At 34.2% G+C, this 26,792-nt stretch overlaps 1 protein-coding gene across 1 annotated transcript in view; it reads right to left on the reverse strand.

Annotated features, from left to right (window-relative positions):
• LOC150107184 (uncharacterized) overlaps positions 1 to 26,792 on the reverse strand; it is a 646,985-nt gene that overhangs the window by 170,711 nt on the left and 449,482 nt on the right. The window contains exons 18-19 of the mRNA XM_090391664.1: positions 20,848 to 20,941; positions 8,368 to 8,568 (exon numbers count right to left, since the gene is read on the reverse strand). Coding sequence (XP_090247790.1) covers positions 8,368 to 8,568; positions 20,848 to 20,941 — 295 coding nt within the window. The remainder of the gene's footprint in view (positions 1 to 8,367; positions 8,569 to 20,847; positions 20,942 to 26,792) is intronic.

Below are 26,792 nucleotides of genomic sequence, written 5' to 3' on the forward strand. Positions count from 1 at the left end.
CTGAATGGGTAGCAATGAGCTCCCCACTTTCACCCCATTGCTAATTTATACATGGAATCGTTTGAATCTTTGGCATTTAATTTGTCCCCTCCCTCAAGCTCAAAGTTTGGTTGAGGTATATGGATTACATCTTTGCCATTTTGTCGTGTGGTCCACAGGCTCTCCCAATTTTTTACATTTCCTCAATAATATCCATCGTAAAATTAGTTTCTCTGTGGAAGAGGAAAAAGAAGGGGCACTTGCCCTTGTAGATAATTTAGTTACAAGGCAAGCAGATGGGCCCCTCATATGTTCAGTTTACTGTAAGCCTTCGCGCGTGCACACACCCAGATACCTACATGCCACTTCACACTTGACACTTGCAATTTTCACAACTTTAGCATCCAGGGCAGAGCAAATTTTATTCCCAGGACTAGAACTACACCTGTCTACAACTCACATCTTCCAACAAAATGGAAACATACAAACAAAACAAAAAAAACCCTTGCCAAACTCCTAAAAAATAACAACAAATCCACGCCTCCTAAACCAGACTATACATACACTATATCTTTATCCTATATCAAAGGCAAAACAGATAAACTGGGCTACCTCCTGAAATAATGCAAATCAGAACAGTATACAAACCTCTAAACAAAGTGTCTACCTGCCTAAGACAAATCAAGTATTGCCTGGACCTTCTATCATTCCCAGGTGTCTACAGCTTCCCATACCAGAGCAGAATCGAATATTTCAGACATGACGAAATACTTTGGTCAGAAAAAAAGAACATAAAAAATAAATTCGGAATGGACAACCAAAAAAGTGGACAATCTCAACATCCTTAAAGAAAGACTACTCCATAAAATGGAAGAAAACTAGGCTACTTCAAAAATCCCAGTTTAAATTGGAGACACTGATCCTGGAAGCAGCACAAGTTCTACAGAACTCAATAACTGCAACACAATGGACATTATGATTTTATATAGATTTTGGCACCATCCTATCTATCCATCAGCATTAACAACAGGAATCACCATGAAGAGTGCCACTGTTGTCCTCCATCCATGTGGCTCCCTTGTTATCCAGGTCATTTTGGTTTGTTGTCTTCAATGAGTGTGTAGTGTCAAATTGCCTTTGATAATGGCAGCTTAAGGTAATGAAACATTGGCTTGTAGATAATTAATTTGAGCTAGTAAATTTATTTGCATTCCTTGTCTATGTAGTTTTGTCTTCCAGAAACTTTGACATTAATATATAACACATGCTATACTTTTCAATTGTTATTCTGTTTTCCTCTGTAAGATGTGAGATGGAAAATTCTATTCATATGAAATAATTTATTTATTCAGATTAGCTAGTTTTAAGAATTTTATTATCTGATTATTTAAATGTTTGCAGCAGTATAAAGTTTTCAGTTTATCCCAGTTCCAAGGTTTGTATAATTCAGGTTGCAGATAACCAGTGAGAGCTTACTATCCTGCTTAACAACATTTGGTCTGTAGAATAAGATTCTAATTATGTAATCCTTTAGAGATGACCATGAAACCCTTAAAGAGCTCTGACATAATAAAAAATAAAGTATGTATAATTTAAGTGGCAGATTATAAAATATATACACGTTTATACAAGAACATTATTTAATTTGCCAAATATTTCAGTCTGAATATTACAGAACCATCTTCAGTGGCTACATAGGAATAGTTTTAAAAAACAAGGTGGAATACGAATAATTGATCATTCACAAATAGAACGAGCCGCATGATGTCATATCGCTAAGTATCAAAAGAGTAAACATTTTGTTATCAGAGTCATGATTAAAAGATATTAATTCAGAAATTCATGTAATAATCTTAAATAACATTAGACTAATATAGGAGAAAAAAAATTAATGTGTTATCCTGATTAAACTTTCCCAAATTTCCGATACAGATATACAGTCATTATTGTATATCTGTATCAAAGAGAGACCTCCAAGGAGTCAGGAATTCATCGAGGGAGGCTATACTATTTGCACCAGCTGTCATTCCTGTTCTTGAATTCATTCACACTACATGCACACACAACATCTAATCTATGCACCACTCTATGAGAGAAAAATCTAGCTTCATCCCATTCTTGAGCATTCATTTTCAACTTCCAAGGTTGCCCTCACGTCCTTTCCCCGCCCTCCATAAAATGAAAAATTCCATCTGAAATACTGTATAACCATTTCAGAAGTTTGTAAGTCTCAATCATATCACTCCTCTTTCTCCTGTTTCTAGTGTCAGCAGTCTACAAATTCTCAACCTGTCTTCATAATCAGTATTTCACAATCCTGATATGATTTTTTGACACTTTCCTATCCACTCTCTCCACTGTATCGGAATCACCATGGAAACCAGGAGACCAGACCTGCACACAATACTCCAAGTGGGGTCTAATCAAGTCCTTGTAAAGAGATAAAATGACTTTCTTATCTTTACATGTCACGGTTCATTGAATTAAAAGAAACACTAAAATTAAAATATAATTTAAAAATACTGTTTTTTTCTTAATAATTGGAGTGATACTTTAAAAAAATTAGCTATGCCTTTTATGAGTTGTATTTGCAATTTTTGCTCTATGACCCTTCAACTTCCTGTGTACTAAAACTCCAAAATCTCCAATTGGTTCTCTGCATTTCTGAAAGGCGATGTGGAGATCTCCTAGTTATTTGGCTTTCACCCTTAAGCGAACCCATACAAAAAATATATACCTGGGTGGTCTGAAAAGTTCTTGGTCTCAACCAGAAATGGCAACACTATTGGCAAGATTTTTTTTTTCTAAGTTGGTTCATCTGTCATAAGCATCCATGTGAAATTGGAAGTCATTCTATCAAGTAGTTTTTTTATACAGCTGTCGAAAGCCAAAGTGTTGTCCCTATCCCTTGAAATGGATAAAATTAAGTATCGTGCAGTTATAAAATTCTTTGTAAAAGAAGATTTAAAGGCAAAATAAATTCATTTGAAGTTCTTAAAAGTTTATGGGCACTCTTCTCCTTCATTTTTGACAATTAAGAAATGGACTGCTGAGTTTAAACGTCGTTACCAGCCTTGAAGATGATCCACATGAAGGACAAACAAAAAAGTGTAACAACACCAGAAATCATTTATCAGTGCACGATATGGTATTGGATGATCGGAAAGTCAAAGTGCATGAAATAGCTGAGGCCATAGGCATTTCAAAAGAACGTGTAGGATACATTTTGCATGAAGAATTTAAAATGAAAAAGCTTTGTGCAAGATAGGTGACGCACAGATCAAAAATGCACTCACATGAAAATCTGTGAACAGTGCTTGGAGCGTTTTAACAAGAATAAAACTGATTTTGTGCATCGATTTATTACTATGAATGAGACTTGGATTTACCAGTACACACCCGAATCCAAACAGTAGTCAAAACAGTCGACAGAAGCTGGTTGTTTAGTGCCAAATCTTTCATCAGGACAATGCACCTGCCCACAAAGGTGTTTAGGCAATGGGAAAATTAATGGATCTGCACTATGAATTGTTGGAACATCCACCCTATTCCCCAGATTTGGCTCCCTTTGACTTCTTTCTCTTCCCAGACCTAAAACTCTTCCTCGCTGGTCAGCGTTTTTCTTCGAATCAAGAGGTGATTGCAGCTGTAGAGGGATATTTTGCAGATCTTACTGAGAACCATATACAGGAACGGGATAAAGGCGCTGGAGCATCGTTGGAATAAATGTATTAGTATTAAGGGAGATTATGTTGAAAAATAAAAATAATTTTTAAATTATAAATTGTTTTTACATTGTTAGGCTGAGAACTTTTCAGACCACCCACGTAAAATATATTTATATAACATATAAAATACAAATATATATATATATATATATATATATATATATATATATAAAATCAATCAAAAACAATAAAAAAAAAAATAAAAAATCCTTAGCACCCAATAGTATGAATGTACCCAAGGTTCACAAACAAACCTTTTGTGTATGGGTGCTACATTAAAAAAAAAAAATGTACAGGGAGGAGAAAAAAACGATCCCCATTGTTTGCCAATCATAATATTCTCTTCAGTGAAGTTTTTGTCCCAGTTAACATGGTAAGAGTGAATAGCTATTGCAAACCTATATAATGTTTAATACTACATATTATAATAGGTGGTTACGCTAAAGGATTCCATAAATCAGAAACCCTACTTTATAGATAAGGCATAGTATTCTTTCAAGCTTTACACCTATGCTAAACAAGGAACTGTTGCTGGATATCTGATTCTTTAAAGATACTTGTGACATTAGGATTATAAAATATATACACGTTTACACAATAATATTATTTAATTTGCCAAATATTTCAGTATGAATATTAGAGACCATCTTCAGTGGCTACATATGAATGTAGGAATACTTTTAAAAAACAAGGTGGAATACGAACAATTGATCATTCACAAATAGAACGAGCCGCGTGGTGTCATATCACTAAGTATTAAAAGAGTAAACATTTTTTTATCAGAGTCATGATTAAATTAAAGATATTAATTCAGAAATTCATTTAATAATCTTAAATAACAAGACTAATATATAAGAAGAAAAAAAAATGTAATGTGTTATCCTGATTACACTTTCCCAAATTTTTGATACAGATATACAGTCATTACGATTCAAGTTTGGACGTTGAAGTAAGGCCTCCATACTTTCTTTAAATAAACGTTCAAATTTATAGCGACATCTGTGTAGGAGGAGAGTCTTGGACCAAAGGATGTTGTGGCTCGTTTCTACTGAGCTAATCCAGATTTCTTGGGTTTGTTGTGTTGAATTGATGATTGACACTCTTGAATTTTTTTTTCTATAGAGCATCCAGTTTTTCCAAAGTAGGAAAAATTACAGTTACATGGAACTTGATACACAACAGGTAGAGACATAGGTGAGCGTTTATCTTTAGAAGAAGGAAAATGGGTGGATAATTTGTTAGTAGGTGTATAAGTGGCTGTTAAATCATATTGCTTCAGAATTCTTGAAATTGGTTCGGAAATCCTGGAAATGTAAGGAATTGGAACTCGACGTATTGAATCTTTGCTGTTTTGTGTTGGATTGTAAGAATTAAAAAGATGTTGTGTACTCTTTTCGGAGAAGCCATTTAGTTTCATGCGATGTTTGATAGTCGACAGTTCTTTCTGTAATAAATGAGAAGTTGAACAATTAGTTTTGGCTCGTCGGATTAAACATTTTATGATTCCTGTTTTTTGACAAGGATGATGGGCAGATTCTTTCAGAATATAACGACCTGTGGAAGTTGGTTTTCTGTATACTGTTGTTGTAAGAATACCTGAAGGTGAACGGATGAGGAGGACGTCTAAAAATGATAACTCGTTGTCTTTTTCAATCTCCATGGTAAACTTTATACGAGGATGTAAGGAATTGATACTGCTTAAAAAGGAAGGTAAGGAGTCTCTGTTATGAGGCCATACAGCAAAGATGTCATCTATATATCTAACCCAAAAGGATGGTTGAGGGAATATAGATGAAAACAAGACTTCTTCTAGATGTTCCAAATAAAAGTTGGCTAGAGCAGGAGAGAGTGGATTTCCAATGGCTGTTCCTTCCACTTGGTTGTAAAATTTGTTTTGACCTAAGAAATATCCAGAGTGCATTACAAAATCAAATAACTTTATAAATGTCTTGTGGGAAGATGTCAGCAAGTAATTCTAAAGTCTCTTTGAGAGGTACATTCGTATAGAAAGAGTCTATATCAAAGCTAACCATAAGATCTGTAGGTTGTAATGCGATATTTTTCAATTTATTTAAGAAATCCAAAGAGTTTTTAAAAAAAGAGCGTTAGCTGCCATGTGTGATTTCAATAATTTAGCTAGATATTTGGCTATGCGATAAGTAGGAGAATCAATACAATTCACTATAGGGCGAAGAGGAATATCTGTCTTATGTATTTTAGATAGAGCATAAAACATGGGAGGCCTTGCAAAATGAGTTTTTTGCCTTTCAATTATATCTACATCCAAACTTATGACCTCATCTAGCAGGGAGTTTAATTTCTTCAGTTGTCTGTTGGTTGGATCGTGATTTAGTTCTTGGTATGTTGGGCGATCTCGAAGTAAAAGGGAAAGTTTTCTTCTATAGTTTGAAGAGTCCATAATTACTGTCGCTTTCCCCTTGTCAGCTTTAGTAATGATGAGGTGACTGTTGCTTCTTAAGGAATGTAGCGCTTTCTTTTCAGAAGGAGATATGTTCGAGGGAGGAAGCTTGGCTTTAAGTAGCGAAGAAGCAACTACTAGGAGGAGAGCATTAGCTTTTTCACTTGAAAGATGAATTAGGTTCAGTATAATTTTAACTAGGAAATCTAGATATGGAATCTTTTTTAGGGACTATAGAGAATTCATGTCCTTTTGAGAGGATGGGTATTTCACTATTAGTTAAAGGGCGACCGGATACATTGACGATCCAATTATCTGGAACTTGGACTGGCTTGATTTGTCTAGAAACAAGAACATCATATTTGCGGTTTAGATGTTGATTCTGTTTTTTATACAAACGTTGTATAGAACGTTTAGCCACATTCAGAACTATGTTTGAAAGATGTGGTTCTAAGTTTGTGGAGATATAGGTATAGCTTCCTCCTTCGAATATATCTCCTTCTGAAAAGAAAGCGCTACATTCCTTAAGAAGCAACTTTAGTAACTTATCATTACTAAAGCTGACAAGGGGAAAGCAACAGTAATTATGGACTCTTCAAACTATAGAAGAAAATTGTCCCTTTTATTTCGAGATCGCTCAATATACCAAGAACTAAATCACGATCCAATCAACAGACAACTGAAGAAATTAAACTCCTTGCTAGATGAGGTCATAAGTTTGGATGTAGACACGATCGAAAGGCAAAAAACTCATTTTGCAAGGCCTCCCATGTTTTATGGTCTTCCTAAAATACAAAAGACAGATATTCCTCTTCACCCTATAGTGGATTGTATTGATTCTCCTACTTATCGCATAAGGCAACTCACACTCTGTTTTTAAAAAACTCTTTGGATTTCTTAAATAAATTGAAAAATATCGCATTACAACCTACAGATCTCATGGTTAGCTTTGATACAGAATCTTTATATACGAATGTACCTCTCAAAGAGACTTTAGAATTACTTGCTGACATCTTCCCACAACATGTTCCAAATAAAAGTTGGCTAGTGCAGGAGAGAGTGGACTTCTCATGCCTGTTCCTTCCACTTGGTTGTAAAATTTGTTTTGGCATAAGAAATATCCAGAGTGCATTACGAAATCAAATAACTTTATAAGATTTTGTAATGCACTCTGGATATTTCTTATGTCAAAACAAATTTTACAACCAAGTGGAAGGAACAGCCATGGGAAGTCCACTCTCTCCTGCTCTAGCCAACTTTTATTTGGAACATTTAGAAGAAGTCCTGTTTTTATCTATATTTCATCTATTCCCTCAACCATCCTTTTGGGTTAGATATATAGATGACATCTTTGCTGTATGGCCTCATAACAGAGACTCCTTACCTGATTAAGACAATATCAGGACTCTGGAATGCTGGCTATGGAGAGAGAGAGGTTGAAGAAATGTGGATTGCAGAGCTTGGTGGATAAGAGGTGATACGACAGAGACATTTAAGTGAGTGAGGGGATTTTATTGGAGTAATCCAAAGGGGAATTATAAAAAAAAAAGAGTAGAAGGCGAGAGGAAGTTGTGTAAGACTGTGATGTAGAGGGGTGCGAGCAGTAGATTTTTTTACACGGAGAATTGTCAGTGAATGGAATGCATTACTCGAATGCACTCAGCAAATAAATGAATATTTGCTCTCAAATTATGAACTATACACAACAATTGTTCCAGAGCAGAACTTTGAATGACACCACTTGTCAACCTTCTTTGAAACAATGAAATATAAAGTGACAGAAGGACTGTTTCCTGAAACACTTACAGTGATTACAGTACATGAGAAGAGGGTGATGTAAGATTTTTTCCATGCACAACTTCTTAAAACAAGGCAATATGATAATATATGACCTTTAAATGAGAAAAGATTTGGTTACCTATTAAAGTTATCACAACAGCATCTTCATTTCACTTAACAACAAATTCATGTATGAAATAGACAATGAGCCAGATGTAACATTTTAAAACATCAAGTCTTCCTGAACTTATATGGATGTTAGTTACTATTTTACTTTACAAGTTGTAGATTTTTTTGCTTTTTATAATACATTTCATTCAGAGCCTTCAGATTGTATCTTTCACACACGCACAAATTAGCTTGGTTTCACTACTGACATACATAAAAGAAATAAAGAAGTTTTTGAACGGATACTTGTATTTCCTTTTACTTTTAAAATGAATATATAAGAAAAAAATATACCTGTTGCTTTCTTCATTGCATCATCTTTCTCTTGGGTTATTTGCTGTTTGAGATCTTTCTCTGTCTTGATATCCTGTTCTAATTTTTGAATCTCTTTTTCCAATACAATAACTTGCTCATTATTAGATTTCTCATTAATCTTTTTAAGGTGTTCATTTTCTTTAATCCTTTCATTCAGTAGTTTCTCCATTTTATTAAGATCTGCATAAATGAAATACAAAATGGTTTTTTGTGAAACTTAAAATATCAATAATATTTGCAGAAGTAGATACGTTAAATATATAATTAACAACATAAAAATGGATGACTATAGCGATAAAATGCTTAGCAAACATACCAAGGTTCAAAACATACATGATGCAGTTATGAAGTATTGAGGTAACCAACATACATTTGGTCGTCGACTTACGACCGACTTTCGTTCTGGATGACAGGTCGTAAGTCGATCTGGTCGTATGTCGTCCATATATTTATTAACAGCATTCTTTAACCTTTCTAATCTTTTTATCATCTTTATAATTTATTTTTATAATCTTTTAAATTTATAATTATGTATATTGTACATAATGTGAAAAATAATACTGTACATACTGTACTGTAAACACAAAAATACAATCTAAAATTAATACAAATGAAATTTACAAAATCAATTTTTAATCTTTGCTTGTGCTGGGTTGTGGATCATCAAGGTCATGTTCTTAGGTTTAGGTAGGAGATGTTCTATTGATGAGGAACATGCTGAGCTTTGTTTGAACAGTTTGTTTCTTTTTTTTTCTTCGTATATCTCACGATAACAACACACAGCATCTTGAATGATACGTTCAACCTTTGTGAATTGTTCGACATTAGGGTCCATTGCTTCGAAACTGGCGAGAGCTTTATTCAGTTGCAAAAAAGAATCTGATAAACTCTTTGCGGTGAATTTCTTTTCTGGCTCCTCTTCTTCTTTCTCTTCTTCCTCTCTTGCTTTTTCTTCTGACACTCTCTGTGCTTCCAATTCAATCAACTCTTCATCAAAGTTCTTTTATTTCACAATCTAGCAACTCCTCTACATCTTCTATTTCACAATTTAATTTAAGATTTTTTGCAAGTTTAACTATTTTTTCTGTAATCACTTCCAGTTCCAGTCCTTTTTCAAATCCTTCAAATGTATTCGCATAACATTTTAGATACTTTTTCCAAATTCCCGACATACAATTCTTTGCAACACATTCCCATGCGGTCGAAATATTTTTGATACACTGAAGAATGTTGTACTGCTTCCAAAAGTCTCGCAAAGATAAATCAGCATCAGAATCTATCGCTTTGATGGCTTGTGCAAATGTCGTTCTGAAGTAGTGAGCCTTGAATGCTGAAATAGCACCCTGATCCATGGGTTGAATGAGAGTTGTGTTAGGTGGCATAAAAACCACTCTAACATTATGTTGAAGGTCGTCCAGATGAGGAGGGTGGCCAGGGGCATTGTCCATAATCAATAAAATCTTGAAAGGGATACCTTGCTCTGCACAATATTCATGAGCCTGGGGAATAAAGCAGTTCATGAACCAGTCTTCGAACAGTGCTCGAGTCATCCAAGCTTTAGGGTTTGAACGGTAGTAAACAGGCAGTGTGTACTTGTTGATGTGCTTAAATGCATGAGGGTTTTCTGAACGATAAATGAGAAAAGGCTACAGCTTAAAACCATTCCCACCAAGCAACGAAGTCAACCGATCCTTAAAAGCTTTGAATCCTGGCATCCTTTTTGCTTCTTGGTGTATGTACGTACGATTAGGCATGCATTTCCATTGCAAGCCAGTTTTATCTACATTAAATATTTGTTCCGGTAGATAATTTTCTTTGATTAAAGAGTCGAAACTATCAATGAATTTTTGGGCTTCATCTTCATCTGCACTTCTTGCTTCTCCTGTGACACATACATTATGCAAAAGCAAATCTTTTTTTAAAATGCTTAAATCATCCAGTACTAGCCTGAAAATCTTCTGCGTAATCGTCTCCGGCACGTGATTTTAAACTCTGAAACAGACTTCTAGCCTTCGCTTGCACTATGCAAAAGCTCATGGGTGAATTTTTCTTTATTAAATCTTCCATCCACACAAACAACAATTTCTCCATTTCATGGATGGGTCCCTGTCGTTGTTTGATTAAAATTGTAGACTTCATGGTTGCAGAACCTTTCACAGCTTCCCGAATTCTTTCTTTGTCCTTGAGTATCGTCGATACCGTGGAATGTGATAACTTCACGTCACGTGTTATCGTATTCACTTACTTTTCGCCTTCATACTTCTGGATAATTTTCATTTTACACTCTAAATCAATAGTTTTCCTTGTCTTCTTAGCTGGCGTATCTGTAGATGAAGGCATTTTCCTTTTACTAGACATTTTATAGGTAGTATTTCAGTAGAATTTTAATTAATACACCACACGCAACAGATGCTTGAAAGCGACTGAGTGTATGTGAGAGATAGTTATCATACGATAACTATCGTATCCCATAGTTATCATACATGCAGCTGCCTGATTTATTATTAATTTATGAATTATTTATTTATTTATTTTTTTTTTTTGTGGTCATAAGTGCAGATGGTCGTAAGTTGATGATCAGGTGTATATTTATTAATACAATAAATGGTTTTGTTCCTTTCAAATTGTTCAAGCTTATATATTAATTATCATTCATGCTGGGATTTTTTAAAAAAGGAAATGAAATGTAGATGAGATTATAACTAAAATTATCATTATTACTATTTTCTATGTGATTCTTGTCTCCAGAAACCAAACATGGAACTTAGGATAGTTGTCTCCCGCAAACCATATGGTAGGATCTGAATCCACACATACGTAAGCTACGTAGTTAAGCATCTGCCAAAATAAGAGAAATTCTTATGTGATTGGGTGTTTGCACAGAAGCAAGACCAACCTGTTCAACCATGATGGAATTAATAAAATGTACATTAATTTGAGATGGTAAGGATTAGAGGGCATATTTGATAAGTCAAGAAGGTGAATAGGCATTCCATTGTTTCATGGAAAATAATTTTCAGTGGTTTTAGTGAATGATATTTAATGTCTTAAGACAAAGATGCGCTACAGAGTTTTTATGAGGTTTGGATCATGAGAGAGTAAACCACAAGATGTTAAAGATATAATACAATACCTGTAGACCAGAAATTTTAACAGTGGGGAAATAAACTGTTGATGACACTTAAACTGGAGTCAGATATCACTGTTTTTATGACTACTGAGAAAGCTGTTATTCTACAAAATATGCAATTGTAAATAAAATTAGGATAAAATAAACAAAATTTTAAAGAAGTGATGTGAGATGTTGATAAATTAAAGGAATACTGGAATAACATAATGAAATAGGAATAAATATGAAAGAATAGAAATATAATCCAAAAGGATGAGAAAATTACAGTGTCTGATTCTTTTACCCACTTTCGTCAGTCAGAAATGAAGAAATAAAAGAGAGAGCATATAAAGATCGTGAAAGAGTGGTAAAAATGCAGCTTAATAAAAGTTTTATATTTAATTTTGGTGAATTTTATACTGATAAAATGATCATGGTCATCAAAAACTGATGGATTAATTTCTGCCTTTATGCTAATAAAACCAGCCATAGTGCACATTATGGCTGGTTTCATACTAATGGATATATAGGTTTGGGCTGAGCAAAGTGCTAGCAATTCATTCTTGTAAAATCAGGATCACTGAAAAAATCTGACCAAAAAATGTAATCCTACATGAAAAGAATGGACACAAATGAAGAGATAAGCACAAAATGGTGTCAGATGGAAATCTGTGGTAGAGGTCCTATGCTTTGAATGGAGCGAAGAGGAATAAGTAAGTTTATGCTAATAAATCAGAACTTATTATGTGAACAAACATTCCCGAGGTAAAACATTTGTGTTGTTAAAATATATAGTACTCAGTTCTGTGATTATGACTACAGAATTTCTAAACAATATGGTTTATACACACAAATCTAAGAAGTGTAGGAAAAACAAACTGAAGCCAGATGCAATTAGCTTACTACAGTAAGAGCTACTTGTATCTGGAAAAATTCACAAGGACTAAAGGAATAGTTTGCTATAATGGAAGATTTCCTACAGCGAACTGGCTTTAACACAGAATTGCTGCTACATTTATTTTGTTAGGAACATTTTGAGAGTTTGTTATAGTGAGTGAATTTGCTGTAGTATGAGTTCCATCTAGCTATGAGATCTCCACCACATATATATAAGGCAGATGTCACCAATGGGCATTATCCACATTTAGATACCCAACTAACTTTTCACAAACTGGAAAGAATTTGAAGTTAACTTTTCTTGTATGGTAATCTGGCCTGATTGGTGGATAGTGCCTCTATTCTTCAAGGTGGGTTCAAATCCCATATAGGCATGGAATGTTTTTGAATGTCTTTTAGTTAGCAGATGATTTTCATTATCTGGTGCAGTATCATCACTTTGCTTATTGGAGACCTGAAGCGACTTGAAAAAGTATCATGTTTGCTCTCTAGGCAGGATTTCTGGATTATCTAATCCTTACCCTACTTGTGGTACTAATGTTGTGATAGGGTTGTAACCATCATGGGCAGCATTAACACGAATTCGCACTCACAAACCAAATTAGTAATAATAATACTGGTCCATAGCCTAAACTAGTCATTTTCATGCCATCATGCTTAAAGTAGACAAAGGTGTGTGAAATGGGAATATATTCAAGTTCTTCCTAGTATAACTTTTGGCCAAGTAGTTTGTTCTCATCTTGTGGAATATTTCTTGGATGACAAAAAAGATGCCACGAGATGAGAACCTTTATAAAAATTTGTAAAAAATAAAACTCCTACAAAATTCCTCCATAAATACGGGGTGTTTTAACATGAATTGGTTTTATTTTCCTGATGATTTCTTTGGGCCATGATGTCACTTTTTTCAGTAATTTTCGGACTTTTTTCTTTTGCGACATCATAGGGTCTCGATGTATAATTTGATACGTGGAACTGTCACATATGAGATCTTGCATTTTTCTGTTATACTCTTCTTTATTCATGATAACTGTTGCATTTCCTATAAAGGAAATGCAACAGTTATAAAGGGATATAAAGTTAAGATATAAGGGATATAAGTTAAAATAGCATTTCCTTTATAGGAAATGCAACAGTTATAAAGGGATATAAAGTTAAGATATAAGGGATATAAGTTAAAATAGCATTTCCTTTATAGGAAATGCAACAGTTATAAAGGGATATAAAGTTAAGATATAAGGGATATAAGTTAAAATAGGATATAAAGGAAATGCAACAGTTATCATGAATAAAGAAGAGTATAACAGAAAAATGCAAGATCTCATATGTGACAGTTCCACGTATCAAATTATACATCGAGACCCTATGATGTCGCAAAAGAAAAAAGTCCGAAAATTACTGAAAAAAGTGACATCATTGCCCAAAAAAATCATCAGGAAAATAAAACCAATTCATGTTAAAACACCCCGTATTTATGGATTACCAAAAATCCACAAAACTAATATTCCCCTACGCCCCATAGTTGATAGCATAGATAATCCCACATATAAACTGGCCTGGCATTTAGCTAAGTCGCTTGCCCCTCTTACTGGCAACTCCTCTACTTTTGTAAAAAATTCAATCCATTTCAAAATACTGGTTAAAAATCTAATCCTAAAAAATTCAGACATAATGGTTAGTTTCGATGTCACCTCCCTATTTACCAATTAGGGAGGTGATGTACCACTTATAGACACTCTTGATTTAATCAAGTCTAAATTTCCCCCAAATATTTTTGAATTATTTCAATTTACCACGAATGCAGGTTACTTTACATTGGGGGGGGGGAATTCTACAAACAGATTAATGGTACTGCTATGGGTTCCCCCCTCTCTCCCCCATTAGCAAATTTTTACATGGAACACTTTGAAAACAAAGTACTTACCACAGCTACATACAAGCCACAAGTGCGGTTGCGCTATGTAGATGATGTGTTTGCCATCTGGCCCCATGGACAAGACACTTTGGATGCTTTTGTCACCTACCTAAACAGCCAACACCCCAAAATTCACTTCACAGTAGAAAAAGAATCAAATAACTGTTTACCATTTCTTGACACATTAGTCACCCGCCTTTCAGATGGATCACTATCTTTTTCTATTTACAGAAAGCCTACACACACAGGAAGATACCTACATAAACAATCACATCAATCACCCAGTCCAACAGTACGTCATTTTAAAAACACTTACACACAGAGCCAGAGCCATTTGTTCTAACGATACAGCTCTGTCTGACCACTGAACTCCAGTACCTGCGGCATACGTTCTTAGCCAACGGCTACAATCCCTACAAAATAGATAAAATACTACATAGGCCCATTACTCTGCCCTCCCCTAATACACAAGAACACAACATGACCATTTCTATTCCCTATGTCAGAGGTACATCAGAAAAGATAGCCAAAGTATTGTTGAAACATGGCCTTCGCACCACCTTCAAACCTCATGTCAAGCTGGCAACTCTGATCCACTCGCCAAAGGATAAACTTCACCCTTTAGCACACCCAGGAGTGTATGAAGTTCCATGTGACTGTGACTTGGCCTATTATGGGCAAACAGGAAGATCAGTGAACATCCGCCTGGAAGAACATGAAAGATACATTCGCTACTATTACTATGGCAAGTCGGGACTGGCAGACCACGCTTTGGACACTCCTTCACACAGGATTAGATGGAGGAAAACGAATTTGCTATTTAGGAGTCGTTATAGATCTGAAAGATTATTTTTTGAGTCAGCAATGGCTTTGGAGAATTCTCCCAACCTTAACAAATATAGTTGCATTAATTTGCCAAAAATTTGGGAAACGGTTATCCTAAGAAAAACTCCTGGAAAACTGCTGTTTTTTTTTTTTCCCGTTAGAGGGCGCCAAAAATAGGACTTTAGATCTTTTGTCTTTTGCAATTATATTGTTTCACTCACTCACTGTCACGTTTACATGTGTGTTGTGCTCTGATGATGCTGAGTTGAAAATCAGCGAAATATTAGCGTTAATAAAACATCTTTGTTGATAAAAGTGTTTGTGGTGTTGTTAATACTGTGAAAAATAAGTCATGGATTATATTACAAATGTAAACATGATTAAGTATTATTCATGCCATACTCCTCTTGATATAATTTCTCTATTCTGATATTTGTTCTAATTAAACTGCTATTCTTCTCTTGGCACATATTTCTTGGATTGAATGCAAAAGTCAGTTTGGTGTTAATTCAACTAATATTCTATAATAATAACAATAAAAGCCTGCTATTCTGTATTATAATTATAAAAGAGAAGAAAATTTCCAAAAAAATAAGGATTTATTATAATTATTACTTGATGAGTTCAAGGACTCATTGTGGGAGGACTACTCTACTTCATCTTTCCTACAACTTAATTCTCCGACTACACACAATGACTACTACTACCATCAATGCCATCTACCCCCCCCCCCCCCCACCAACAGTACTGTCTGTAAACTGCATGCATTCCCATGGCCGATTTGCCTATATGAGGGATGAAAAACCTGAGTTTCCAGGAGAAAAAAACCCTGCTACCCACAAAGGGCTAAAATCACCTTCAACTGAAAAACACCATATAATGATTTCTCTTGTCACAATGAGAACTGAACACAGGTCTCTTCCAATCACACAATGTTCCACTGTTCTTATGATTGCCTTTAAAGTCAAAATTGAGACACGTGAAAGATCAGCATTCACAGAACCCATTTTACTCTTCTAATAGTTTGCCTTATATAGTTTAATTTAGTTTCTCTGAATATATCTCATTAATCAGGCCTATTCCCTCTAGTTACTGCAGATATCTTTTCACTGGTATAACTAATGCAGTTTTCTACAATCTAAAGGATTTTTCTGGTATTCTAAACTTGTAAAATTCCACATGTATGTATTCTTCTTCTTCTTCTGTTGTTTTTCTATTTTCAATTTTATTAATGGTATTTGTTAATGCTCAAATTAAACTAGAATGTATGAAACCAGATGACATTTGATATGTCATCTAGTTTCATACATTATGCTGATATGGTTATATCTTTCTGTTTTTCTTTCTTGCTTCTCTCTCACATTACAACAGTATGATTTCATTGCACTACATTGTTGTTGCTGCATTGGAATTTAACCATTTCTGTTACTATCTTTCTTCTTATTATTATTCTTAAATTTATTACATTTTCTATTTATCTGTCTCAATTTTACTTAGTTTATTTTCAACTACATGGTAAATTTTTTGTTAATCTTTTTTAACATATTTGTTTTGGATTTGCTATTCCTCTTTTGTGATTGATTTGATTATGCTATGGTTTCTATTTTTTCATCAATGTGTTTTTGATATAGCAGATTAATACTGGTATCTTGTAATTAAACAGTTCTTTAACTCAGTTGCAGGTATTTTTCATTTTGTTATTTTCAGTCCTCTTGGTTTAAATATTTTTTTTTGTCATTACTAAATTGTCTGATTTAATTTGAAACCTCAATATACTGCATCTTTATATCAACTCCACATAAGACATTGCAAAACGAATATAACACAAAAAGGCCATAGGTATAAGCAGTTAAGGAAACAGAAGGTTGACAAGTTTCTTGAAAAGCCTGCAGATTGTAATCATTGATGAAAACAACATGGGAGAAGGCTGTTCTGCAGAACAGAGGTAGATGAAGAACTTGTTCATTATGTTTGGAGTCGAATTGTGTACAGATGTTGATCAATGACTTCTCATGTTCATATATAATTTCACTGATTACAGAAGAAAGTGGTGGTCAGTTCAGTGGTGCAATGTTCATGAAAAGATTTGTAAATAAAGGCAAAATGCAGAAACAGAGTGCTTAAGAGAAAATGACTGGAAGAAGTCTGTGAGAGAGAGAAGAGGTTATCTATTAGGCAGACTGCCCACTTCTGTAAACAAATCAAGAGTTCTTAGGTAGGTTTAAAAAAGAGCATTCTAAGGCCAGTTGGATTTGGAATTTACAAAGCATTACAATCTGGGCAGAGTAGTACTGTTTTGAGGCATTACATTACATTACAAAGCATTACGATCTGGGCAGAGTAGTACTGTTTTGAGGAAAAGAGAATACTAAATGTTTGAAGAAAGCTGAGGCAGCAATGTATCTGGTATGTTTATGCCAGGATAAGTTAGGTATGGAAGTTATACCAAGAAGTGGAAACTACTTCTTATTGACTGGAAATTAGAACATTTATCAAAGGTGAAGGATTAATTCCAAAAGTTTAAAATTTTCAATTCTATAATCAATTACTGATTTATATCTTCAGGCTGCCCATGATCATTTGTATATTTCTTTAGATTTTATGTTTAAAACCTAAGTTCATATATATAGTGCAATGGATTTATGATATAATTGAAGCAATTTAATGAATAAAAGCTGAGCGATGACAAAATAAATTAAAAAAAAACAACTATTAATTATTTGAATGCACAACTAATTTCGTCACGATGACCATGATTGTTATGCACTTGACTTCATCAAGTCTTTAAGTCAGCTCTATGATCTAGAACCCACAAATGAAACTGCAATAAAGAATATTCAAAGAATTGGTGGAAACAGATTTCTGCTTAAGAGGAGAGCCACAGTATGACAGCACAATCTGGCAATAGATCCAAATCTGTTATCCTGGAGTAATTCATTTAAATTAATGAGAGATCTATTCAGACAACTCATGGTGATAGAGTCCTCTTGAACTCCAAGTTGTTGAAATCCTGATGCTGGTTTATGAACAAACAGTCCACCCAGTAAAAGTCAAAACAAGTGGGCAGCAAATTTTTATAATGTTGCACATTATCCACACCTGAGAGGGGGTGTGGTTAATGCATTATGAGATACAAAGTTGTATGGATGAAAGAAAGAATATAATTTCCTGCCAAGTCAAATTTACTTTCCTTCCCAGTAATAATAATATATATATAAAAAAAAAACCTTCCCAAAAAATTATTTTTTTACAAAGAAACATTTATTACTTTTTTTTTCAACAAAAAATGATCCTATCTAATCTAAATAATTAAATGATGCAGTCATTTAATTATTTAGATTAGATAGGATCATTTTTTTCATTATAGTTATTTTCATGATTTTCTTTTGTAAATTAGCTGTATTATATACCTCATCATCATCATCAAATTCCTGCCATGTACCCTCAAGGGGTGTACAGGATATGATAGTACTACATGAAAAAAATTACATCATTACTAACTTCCTATCTACAATTTTCCTCTAAATCAGTCTGTTACTTATCAAGACTCCACAATTATCAGATATTATATTTCTATCATCTAAGGCACTTTGTACCGTATCAATCCACCTATATCTCGATCTTCCTCTGGGTTGTTTTGCAGCTAACCTGGCAGAGAACACTTGTTTTGCTAATCTTTCTTTGCCCATTTTGTTTAAGTGACCATACCACATGAGATTAGCTCTGCTAACGCATTCCTGGATATTAACAGTGTCAAGTTCTTTCCTAATATCCTCGTTTTTAATATGATATTGCCATTGATGCCATCTGTTCATGCCTATAATCTTTCTCAGGACTCTCATATCTGCAGTCTCTAGTCTTTGGTCAAGTGTTTTACTTCTGACCCAGCTCTCAGATCCATAAGTTAAAACTGGTTTGAACACTGTCTTGTATACAGCTAATTTAGTGTTCTGACTAATTTCTCTCTTATTCCATATGAATTTATTCAAGTGACTCCCTACCATACAAGCTTTGTTGATTCTGTTGTCTATTTCTATATTTAATTTACCATCTTCACTAAAAATCATGCTTAAGTAGCTGAAATGTTTCACTTGTTCCACAGGTTCTCCATTCACAACACAGTTGACATTTTCAATGATTCTGCCTATCTTCGTTGTCTTTGTCTTTTTATTGCTGACCTTCATACCATATCTATTACAACAGCTATTCAATTTAGTCACAGAATCTTGCAGACTTGTAGCGGATTTATTTAGAAATATAACATCATCCGCATAAAGCAAAGAGCTGACATTAATACACTTTCCTTCATAATGTAATCCATATAGATAATGAATAACAGAGGGGATAATGTACATCCTTGTCTCACACCAGATTTAACATTAAACCATCTTCCTGTACTTCCTTCAATTCTAACTGCTGACTTACAACTCAAATAAAGACTAAGTAATGCTTGATATAATGCCCCATTGACACCATATAACTGCAGCATATTGAATAGCTTCTCTCTTGGCACCTTGTCATATGCCTTTTCCAAATCGACAAAACTTAAATACAGATCTGTTATATTCTCATGCTTTCTCGACTATTTGTCGTAAAGTGAAGATCTGATCTTGAAAAACTCTATTTGGCCTGAATCCAGCTTATTCTACACCAAGCTTTTCTTCCACAATTCTTCTTAACCCTTTCTCAAGTATACTTGCATAGATCTTGCCAGGAACACTCAGTAGGAAAATCTCTCTGTAATTCTCACATTCAGTTTTATTTCCCTTTTTATATATATGGGTACTATGAGAGCTCTACTCCAATCATTGGGAATTTGTCCCTCTGTCCAGGTCTTTTGAACTATGCAGTACAGCCACTGTAAGACTTTTATACCACCATACTTCAGAATTTCTGGACGAATATCATCTACTCCTGCTGCCTTTCCACATTTCAAGCCGTTGATGGCTTTTTCTACTTCAATTATGGATATGTATTCCTGACTGCATGCCTGGTCAGTGTTTTTTACCACTGTGCTGTCATCACTGCTTGTTTCATTTAGCAGTTTTTCAAAGTAATTACTCCATACTTCAAGGATATCTTTTTCTCCCATTTTCATGTCACCTTTATCATCTCTAACTCCTTTTACAGCACTCTTTCCTCCATTCCTAAACTTCTTCAACAACCTCTAGAATATTTTGCCACCTTCTTGATATTTATTTTCTATATTCTTGCCAAAGTCCTCCCATGACTTTTGTTTAGCTAGTTTTACACAGTGTTTAGCATTCTTGCATTTGTCTCTGTATTCTCTAAGAGCATAAGCTGACTTATTTGCCAGAAACTTTTGATATGCTTTCTTCTTTTCCTTCACTGCCTCTTTAACTTCCTGTGTCCACCAGGGAGTTCTGATTTTTTTTATCCTTACAGACAACCTCACCACATGCCTCTCTGGCAGAATCAATCAATGTTTTCTTCAGAGTTTGCCACTGAATCTCCAAGGTTTGATTCCTGTTTTCAAACTCTTTCATTTTTTGTTCAATAATTTTCGTGTATTTTAGTCTACAGTTCACATCTGAGAGCTGCTCAACTTTTATTTGCTTTAAAACTTTCTTACATGTTGTTCTTTTCAATATGAAATTCAATATTATAAAAAATAAAAAATGATGGTATTATATACTTTCATTATTTAAAAAAAATAATAATAATTAAAAATCGATATGCAGAAACTACTTGCCAGTAAGGTTTCCATTTGGCAAATGTACATTATTTTGGTTCAACATATGTATATAGGTGTCCAATATTTTCTGAAGGTTTTTACATCTAGTTTCCTGAAAAAATAAAATAAAAATACAACTGAATTTTTACTTCATCAGGCTATATATTACAGAAGCATGGATTTCATGCAGTAAGTTCATAATTAGTTAATGGAAAAGACAAGCCTTATAACCTATGAGCAATAAAAGTTTGTTCCAAGCAAAGTATACCAACATCTTATTCCGGCCTCCAAGAGACCAGCTAACTAACCTTCAGATGAAAAGTCATTATAAAGGTTTTTAGTGTTCTAGGTGGTAGATAAAGGGAAGGGCAGAATGTTTTCCTAGAAGCATATAGAAAGCTTCATAGTAGAATACAAGTATTTTCCAAAGCGAAAGGCTGTTATGTTACATGTGCAACAATGTCTACTTTACTGTCTGTGTGCCAATTCTTTAGCACACAGACCACACTGCCATTCAGCCATCATGTCTGTATCTTTAACATGTAGACCAAAGAGTTGTGTGGCAGTCTGCTCAATAACATACAAATTTTCTTGAAGTGTTTCCTGTGGAAAACACTTACTCTTAACATGGGATGGGCTGGTAGGGATTTTATTTTGACAGTGTATCGTAGAAACATTTGTTAGCATTGAAGCAACAGCAATGGTTCATTCACTTCAACATAAAGATCAGGAATAGGTAATATTCGAAATGCATCCATTCATTTCTGATTGCATATATTATTCAACCATGGGTGAGAAGTATGCCATCTACTCTTGATGAGATAAATGAGCAGTAAAGATTGAGTAAAAAGCAAACTGGTCTGTACCACAAGAGATGAAAGACAGAGTGGGAAAGATTTGATGCTGTACAAACTTATCCCCTCAGTTGGCACGTAGTACATGAAAGAAATGCTAGTGTTTTACTGAATATGAGCCCCCCCAAGAACTTCGAATGACAGAAAATGGTAACGTCATCAATGCATACAATGAAAGGAACCTGTTATATTATTGAGTTAATTTTCATAACAAACTAGCACTACACTAACACAACCTTGTGGAGCTTGCTCCTTTTTGAACAAAGGGATGGAAGACTCAGCTGGATTGAAAATTTTTAACAGAAAGAGGAAAGTTCTCACTGACATCAAATCTCAAAAAAAAAAAAACTGGCATCAACTGCTCCATTTTTTAGGAAGGCATCTCCAATGGCTTTTTCCAGCTTAATTAAATTGAATGCAGAATGAGTAATTAGACAGTATCTTGGAACATAAGTTGTGAAGTTATCACATCAGATTACGGAAATAATGCAGAGGACAATAACATGCAAAAATAAAGTTGTTATGGTTACACTGCATAAGGCCTTGATCAGGCTTCATGTGAATTACTATGCATGGATTTGGTCCCCGAGTTTTCATGGTGATGAGGATATATTACAATGGGTACGAGAAAAGACTGATTAAGATGATAAGTGGTCTTTGGGATGTGAGATATGAAGACAGATTGAGGAATACAATTTGCAAATACTTGTAAAATAGGAGGAGGAGGAGAAGACATGATTGAGACATTTCAGTCGGTAAAAGTTTGATACCGAGTTAATATAAAAGAAATTTTTCATAGATTAGGAAAAAGGGACAGAACAAGACATCCCTAGAAGCTATATAAGGAGGTTGTGAGCAAAGGTATAACATTTTTTACAAGGAGAGTGAAATGCATTGTCTGACACTGTAGTGAATACAGATACACTGAATGAGTTTAAGATAGTTTTGATGGAAGTTGTGTATAACAGTGTATCCCCTATGATGAGTCTTTTGACCCATGGAAGTCTAGCATTAATAATAGTTGTTTCTCTCCAGAAATCATAAAAGATGAGAGAGAGCCTTTTTTTTTTTCCTTTCCTAAAATTCATGCTCAAGCATTTGTTCAGACCTAATTCATCATCAATTTCCTGAGATATATATATATACATCTCCTCAAGAGGTGTACAGGATAATATGACAGTGTTATCTAATGAAGTTTACATTATTACTAATTTCCTGCCAACAAATTAGTTTCACTTTTCAGTACCATAATATTGTCAGATCTTTTATTTCTGTCTTCTAGTATTTCTCACTAAATCTCTCATTTCTCATCTAAATCTTTGAGACTTTGTCTAGGTCTTTTTCTTACAATCTTCGCATCAAACCCCAATTATACTAACCTTTCCTCTCTTCTTCTGTTTAAGCGACAATAAAATAGATTAGCTCTGCTCACACATTTTTGAATGCTAACAATGACAAGCACTATCTTAATATCTTTTTTTTAATGATTCTGCCATTAGTGCCATCTGTTCGCTTCTCTATTTTTTCTCAGAAGTACCATATCTGTGGGTCTACAGTCTTTGATCAGCTGTTTTGTTTCTACTCCAACAGATCCATTACTTGAAACTGGTTAAACACCGTGTTGTAAAGTTTATGCTTTGACTAATTTCTATATTCCACATAAATTTATTCAAATGACTCCCCACCACAGCAGCTTTGCTTATTCTAAGGACTATTTCCTTATTTATTTAGGTGGCAGATCATAGCTTTGTACTGTTTATCATCTGACTGTGATTCTCATGAACTGGCCAGCAATATTTCACTAGTTTTTACTCCTTTTTTGGTGTCTTCAATTTTTAGTTTTCAAAATTAATAGCCCAATTGAGTAATAATTTTCTTTATTTACTGGTCTTATTATGCATCACTATCAACACCATTCCCTTACCTCATGTTTCTTATGTTTTCAACTCAATCAAGTTTGGCTCCAAATATTTTGTCATCCTCACCTTCCAAAAGTATACATGCAGGTATGTCTTTTAAATTACTCTTCAGTATTAATTAAAATTTTATATTATTCATTTAACACAGCCTCTGGCTAGAGATACGAGGTAGCTCCATTACCTACTTAGCTCTATGCTTTTATATTATTTGACATCAGGAGTGACATGAAATGTTAGTTTCAGAAAATCTATCTACATCCATTAAATTAAACTAACAAGAAATGAAATTGTTGTTTAATCCTTTATCTCAGTATAAGCAAAGTTTTCATATGAAGATACTTCATGTGCAAATTTCATTTGCATACACTTGAATAAAGCATTAAATAAGTAAAGCATAAACAATTAAACTTGACAAGTAAAGTGATTAAACTTTACTTGTCAAGTTTAATTTAACTTATAAACAAGTGAAAAAACTTTCAATATGGAATCAACATATACTTCCATATTTAATTTTGCAATCTCCATTAATATTTTTTTTATTATTAATGTTTCACAAATATTTCTTATTCTGCAGATTCTCCAATGAGAATGCAGTTGAAGTTTTCCATGTTACTGCCTATTTTCACAGTTTTGGTCTATTTATTGCTAATTTGTTACAGTTATGATTACATTTAAGTAAAAGGATCCTCTAGACTTGTGGTGGATTCATTTTAGATATATCATCTGCAAAGATCAAAGTTTGATATCTCCAGTACTGATATTCAGTTTAATATGATCCATATAGAAGAATAAGGAGATAAGAGTGCACCTTTGATGTAAAATCAGGTCCCTTATCTTATACCAGATTTTACATCAACCTTCTGTACTTACTTCAATGCTAACCACTAACTTACAATTTAAATATAGACTATGTATCTATATAATGTTCTATTTACCTCATTTATTATTATTATTATTAAACAAGACCTCATGGAGTCAAAGACTCATCTAGGAGGTCCTTTAATCACTATCAGATATACGAGGGTTGTCTGAAAAGTTCTCAGTAATTTAACTGTAGCATTCTGAATAATTTTTTTTTCTCTTCTTTTGACACATTATCATATGCTTTTCCAGATCTATAAAACTTAAATATAGACTTTGTGGATGATAAACTGAAAAAAGAATTGTGAATCGGCTTAAGCAGATAGCACAGTATTAGGTGTGGGTGCAGTAGAGATGAATATAATGAAGTTAGTATGTAAGTGAGCTATATGTAGCGATATGTAGTATAAGTCAGGAGGTTCAAACTCATGTTCTTGATCAAATCACTATCAGATATACGAGGGTTGTCTGAAAAGTTCTCAGTCTCGACCATAGATGGCAACACTATCGGTAAGATTTTTTTTTTGTAAGTTTTATAGAGAATTTGATCAAGATCATGATATGGTATTGGATGATCGGCGAGTCAAAGTGCATGAAATTGCTAAGACTATAGGCATTTCAAAAGAACATGTAGGATATATTTTGTATGAAGAATTGCAAATGAAAAAGCTTTGTGCAAGATAGCTGCCATACAGATCAAAAATGCACTCACATGAAAATCTCTGAACAGTGCTTGGAGCGTTTTAACAAGAATAAAACTGATTTTGTGCATCAATTTCTTACTATGGATGAGACTTGGATTCACCATTACACACCAGAATCCAAACCGTAGTCAAAATAGTGGACAGAAGCCTTTTGTTCAGTGCCAAAGAAAACAAAAGTCGGTTCCATCAGCAAGAAAGGTCATGGCATCAGTGTTTTGGGATGCTAAAGGCATTTTGTTTATTAATTATCTTGAAAAGGGTAAAAAAACAATAACTGGAGAATATTATTCTGATCTTTTAACCAGACCAGACAAAAAAATTCGTGAGAAAAGACCCAGTTTGAAGAAGAAAAAAATCATCTTTCATCAGGACAATGCATCTGCCCATAAAGGTGTTTTGGCAATAGGAAAATTATGGGATTTGCACTATGAATTGTTGGAACATCCACCCTATTCCTCCGTCTATCTCATCCCAAAACTAAAACTCTTCCTCGCTGGTCAGTGTTTTTCTTCAAATCAAGAGGTGATTGCAGCTGTAGAGGGATAATTTGCAGATCTTACTGAGAACCACTACAGGGATGGGATAATGTCTCTGGAGCATCACTGGAATAAATGCATTAGTCTTAAGAGAGATTATGTTGAAAAATAAAAATACTTTTGAAATTATGAATTCGTTTTTTCATTGTTAGGGTGAGAACTTTTCAGACCATCCTTGTAGGTGCAAGTTTGAAAGGCTGCATCTGTAGATGGCTCTGACTTGGTGCTAGTGAGGTTATAGACACTATATCTGGCAATAATCATAAGCAACAGTGATATAAATATGGTGGAGAGTTCACAGAGTAGTAGAGCATGAACACCTTTAGGTTCATGAACCACACATTCAGGACTGGATGGCTTTAGGTTTTTTAATGCGGGATGATGACTGAAGGTCTCTAAGTCAGAATACTATCTAGCTACTACAATAGTGTCTGTGCTTTGTGTTTTGAAAGATAATATTAGTCAGAGTTGCTTTAGTACTATTAAGATGTGACTGCTCTGGCTATGAGGCCACTAGGATGAGTGAATTAAGATAGTTGAGGCTATGTGGTCACTGCTCCCTACAACACAGCGTTCAAGGTATAATGTGCAGGCACCACACTGTCCACAGATGACCTGGGCAGGAACTGTCTGGGTGTTGTTTAGAAGAGCAGCCACCATACTGTGATCTACTGAGACTCATTCTCTGTCTTGTTATATTTGCATGATTTTTCAACTATTTGTTGTAAAGAGAAAATCTGATCATGACAACCCCTATTTAACCTGAATAATCACGCTTGTTCTTCTCCAAGTTTATCTTCAACAATTTTTCTTAGCCTATTCTAAAATATACATGCATAAATCTATCCTTGTGCACTCAGTATGGGGATTCCTCTGTAATTCTCACATAACTTATCAAATAAATGGGCATCATAAAAGTTCTACTTCAATCATTCAGAACTGACCTTCTAAGTCTGGATTATTCAGTACAGCCACTGTAAAAGTTTTTCTCCATATTTGAGCATTTCTAGTCAATATCATTTGCTCCGGTTACCTCTACACACTTCAGCTTTTCGACAGCTTTTTTTTTCTCTCTCAAGTATTAATATG

Source organism: Typopeltis vanoorti, chromosome 4, assembly GCF_054136105.1.
Source record: "Typopeltis vanoorti isolate ZY-2024b chromosome 4, IOZ_Tvanoo_1.0, whole genome shotgun sequence".
Lineage (NCBI taxonomy): Eukaryota > Metazoa > Arthropoda > Arachnida > Uropygi > Thelyphonidae > Typopeltis > Typopeltis vanoorti.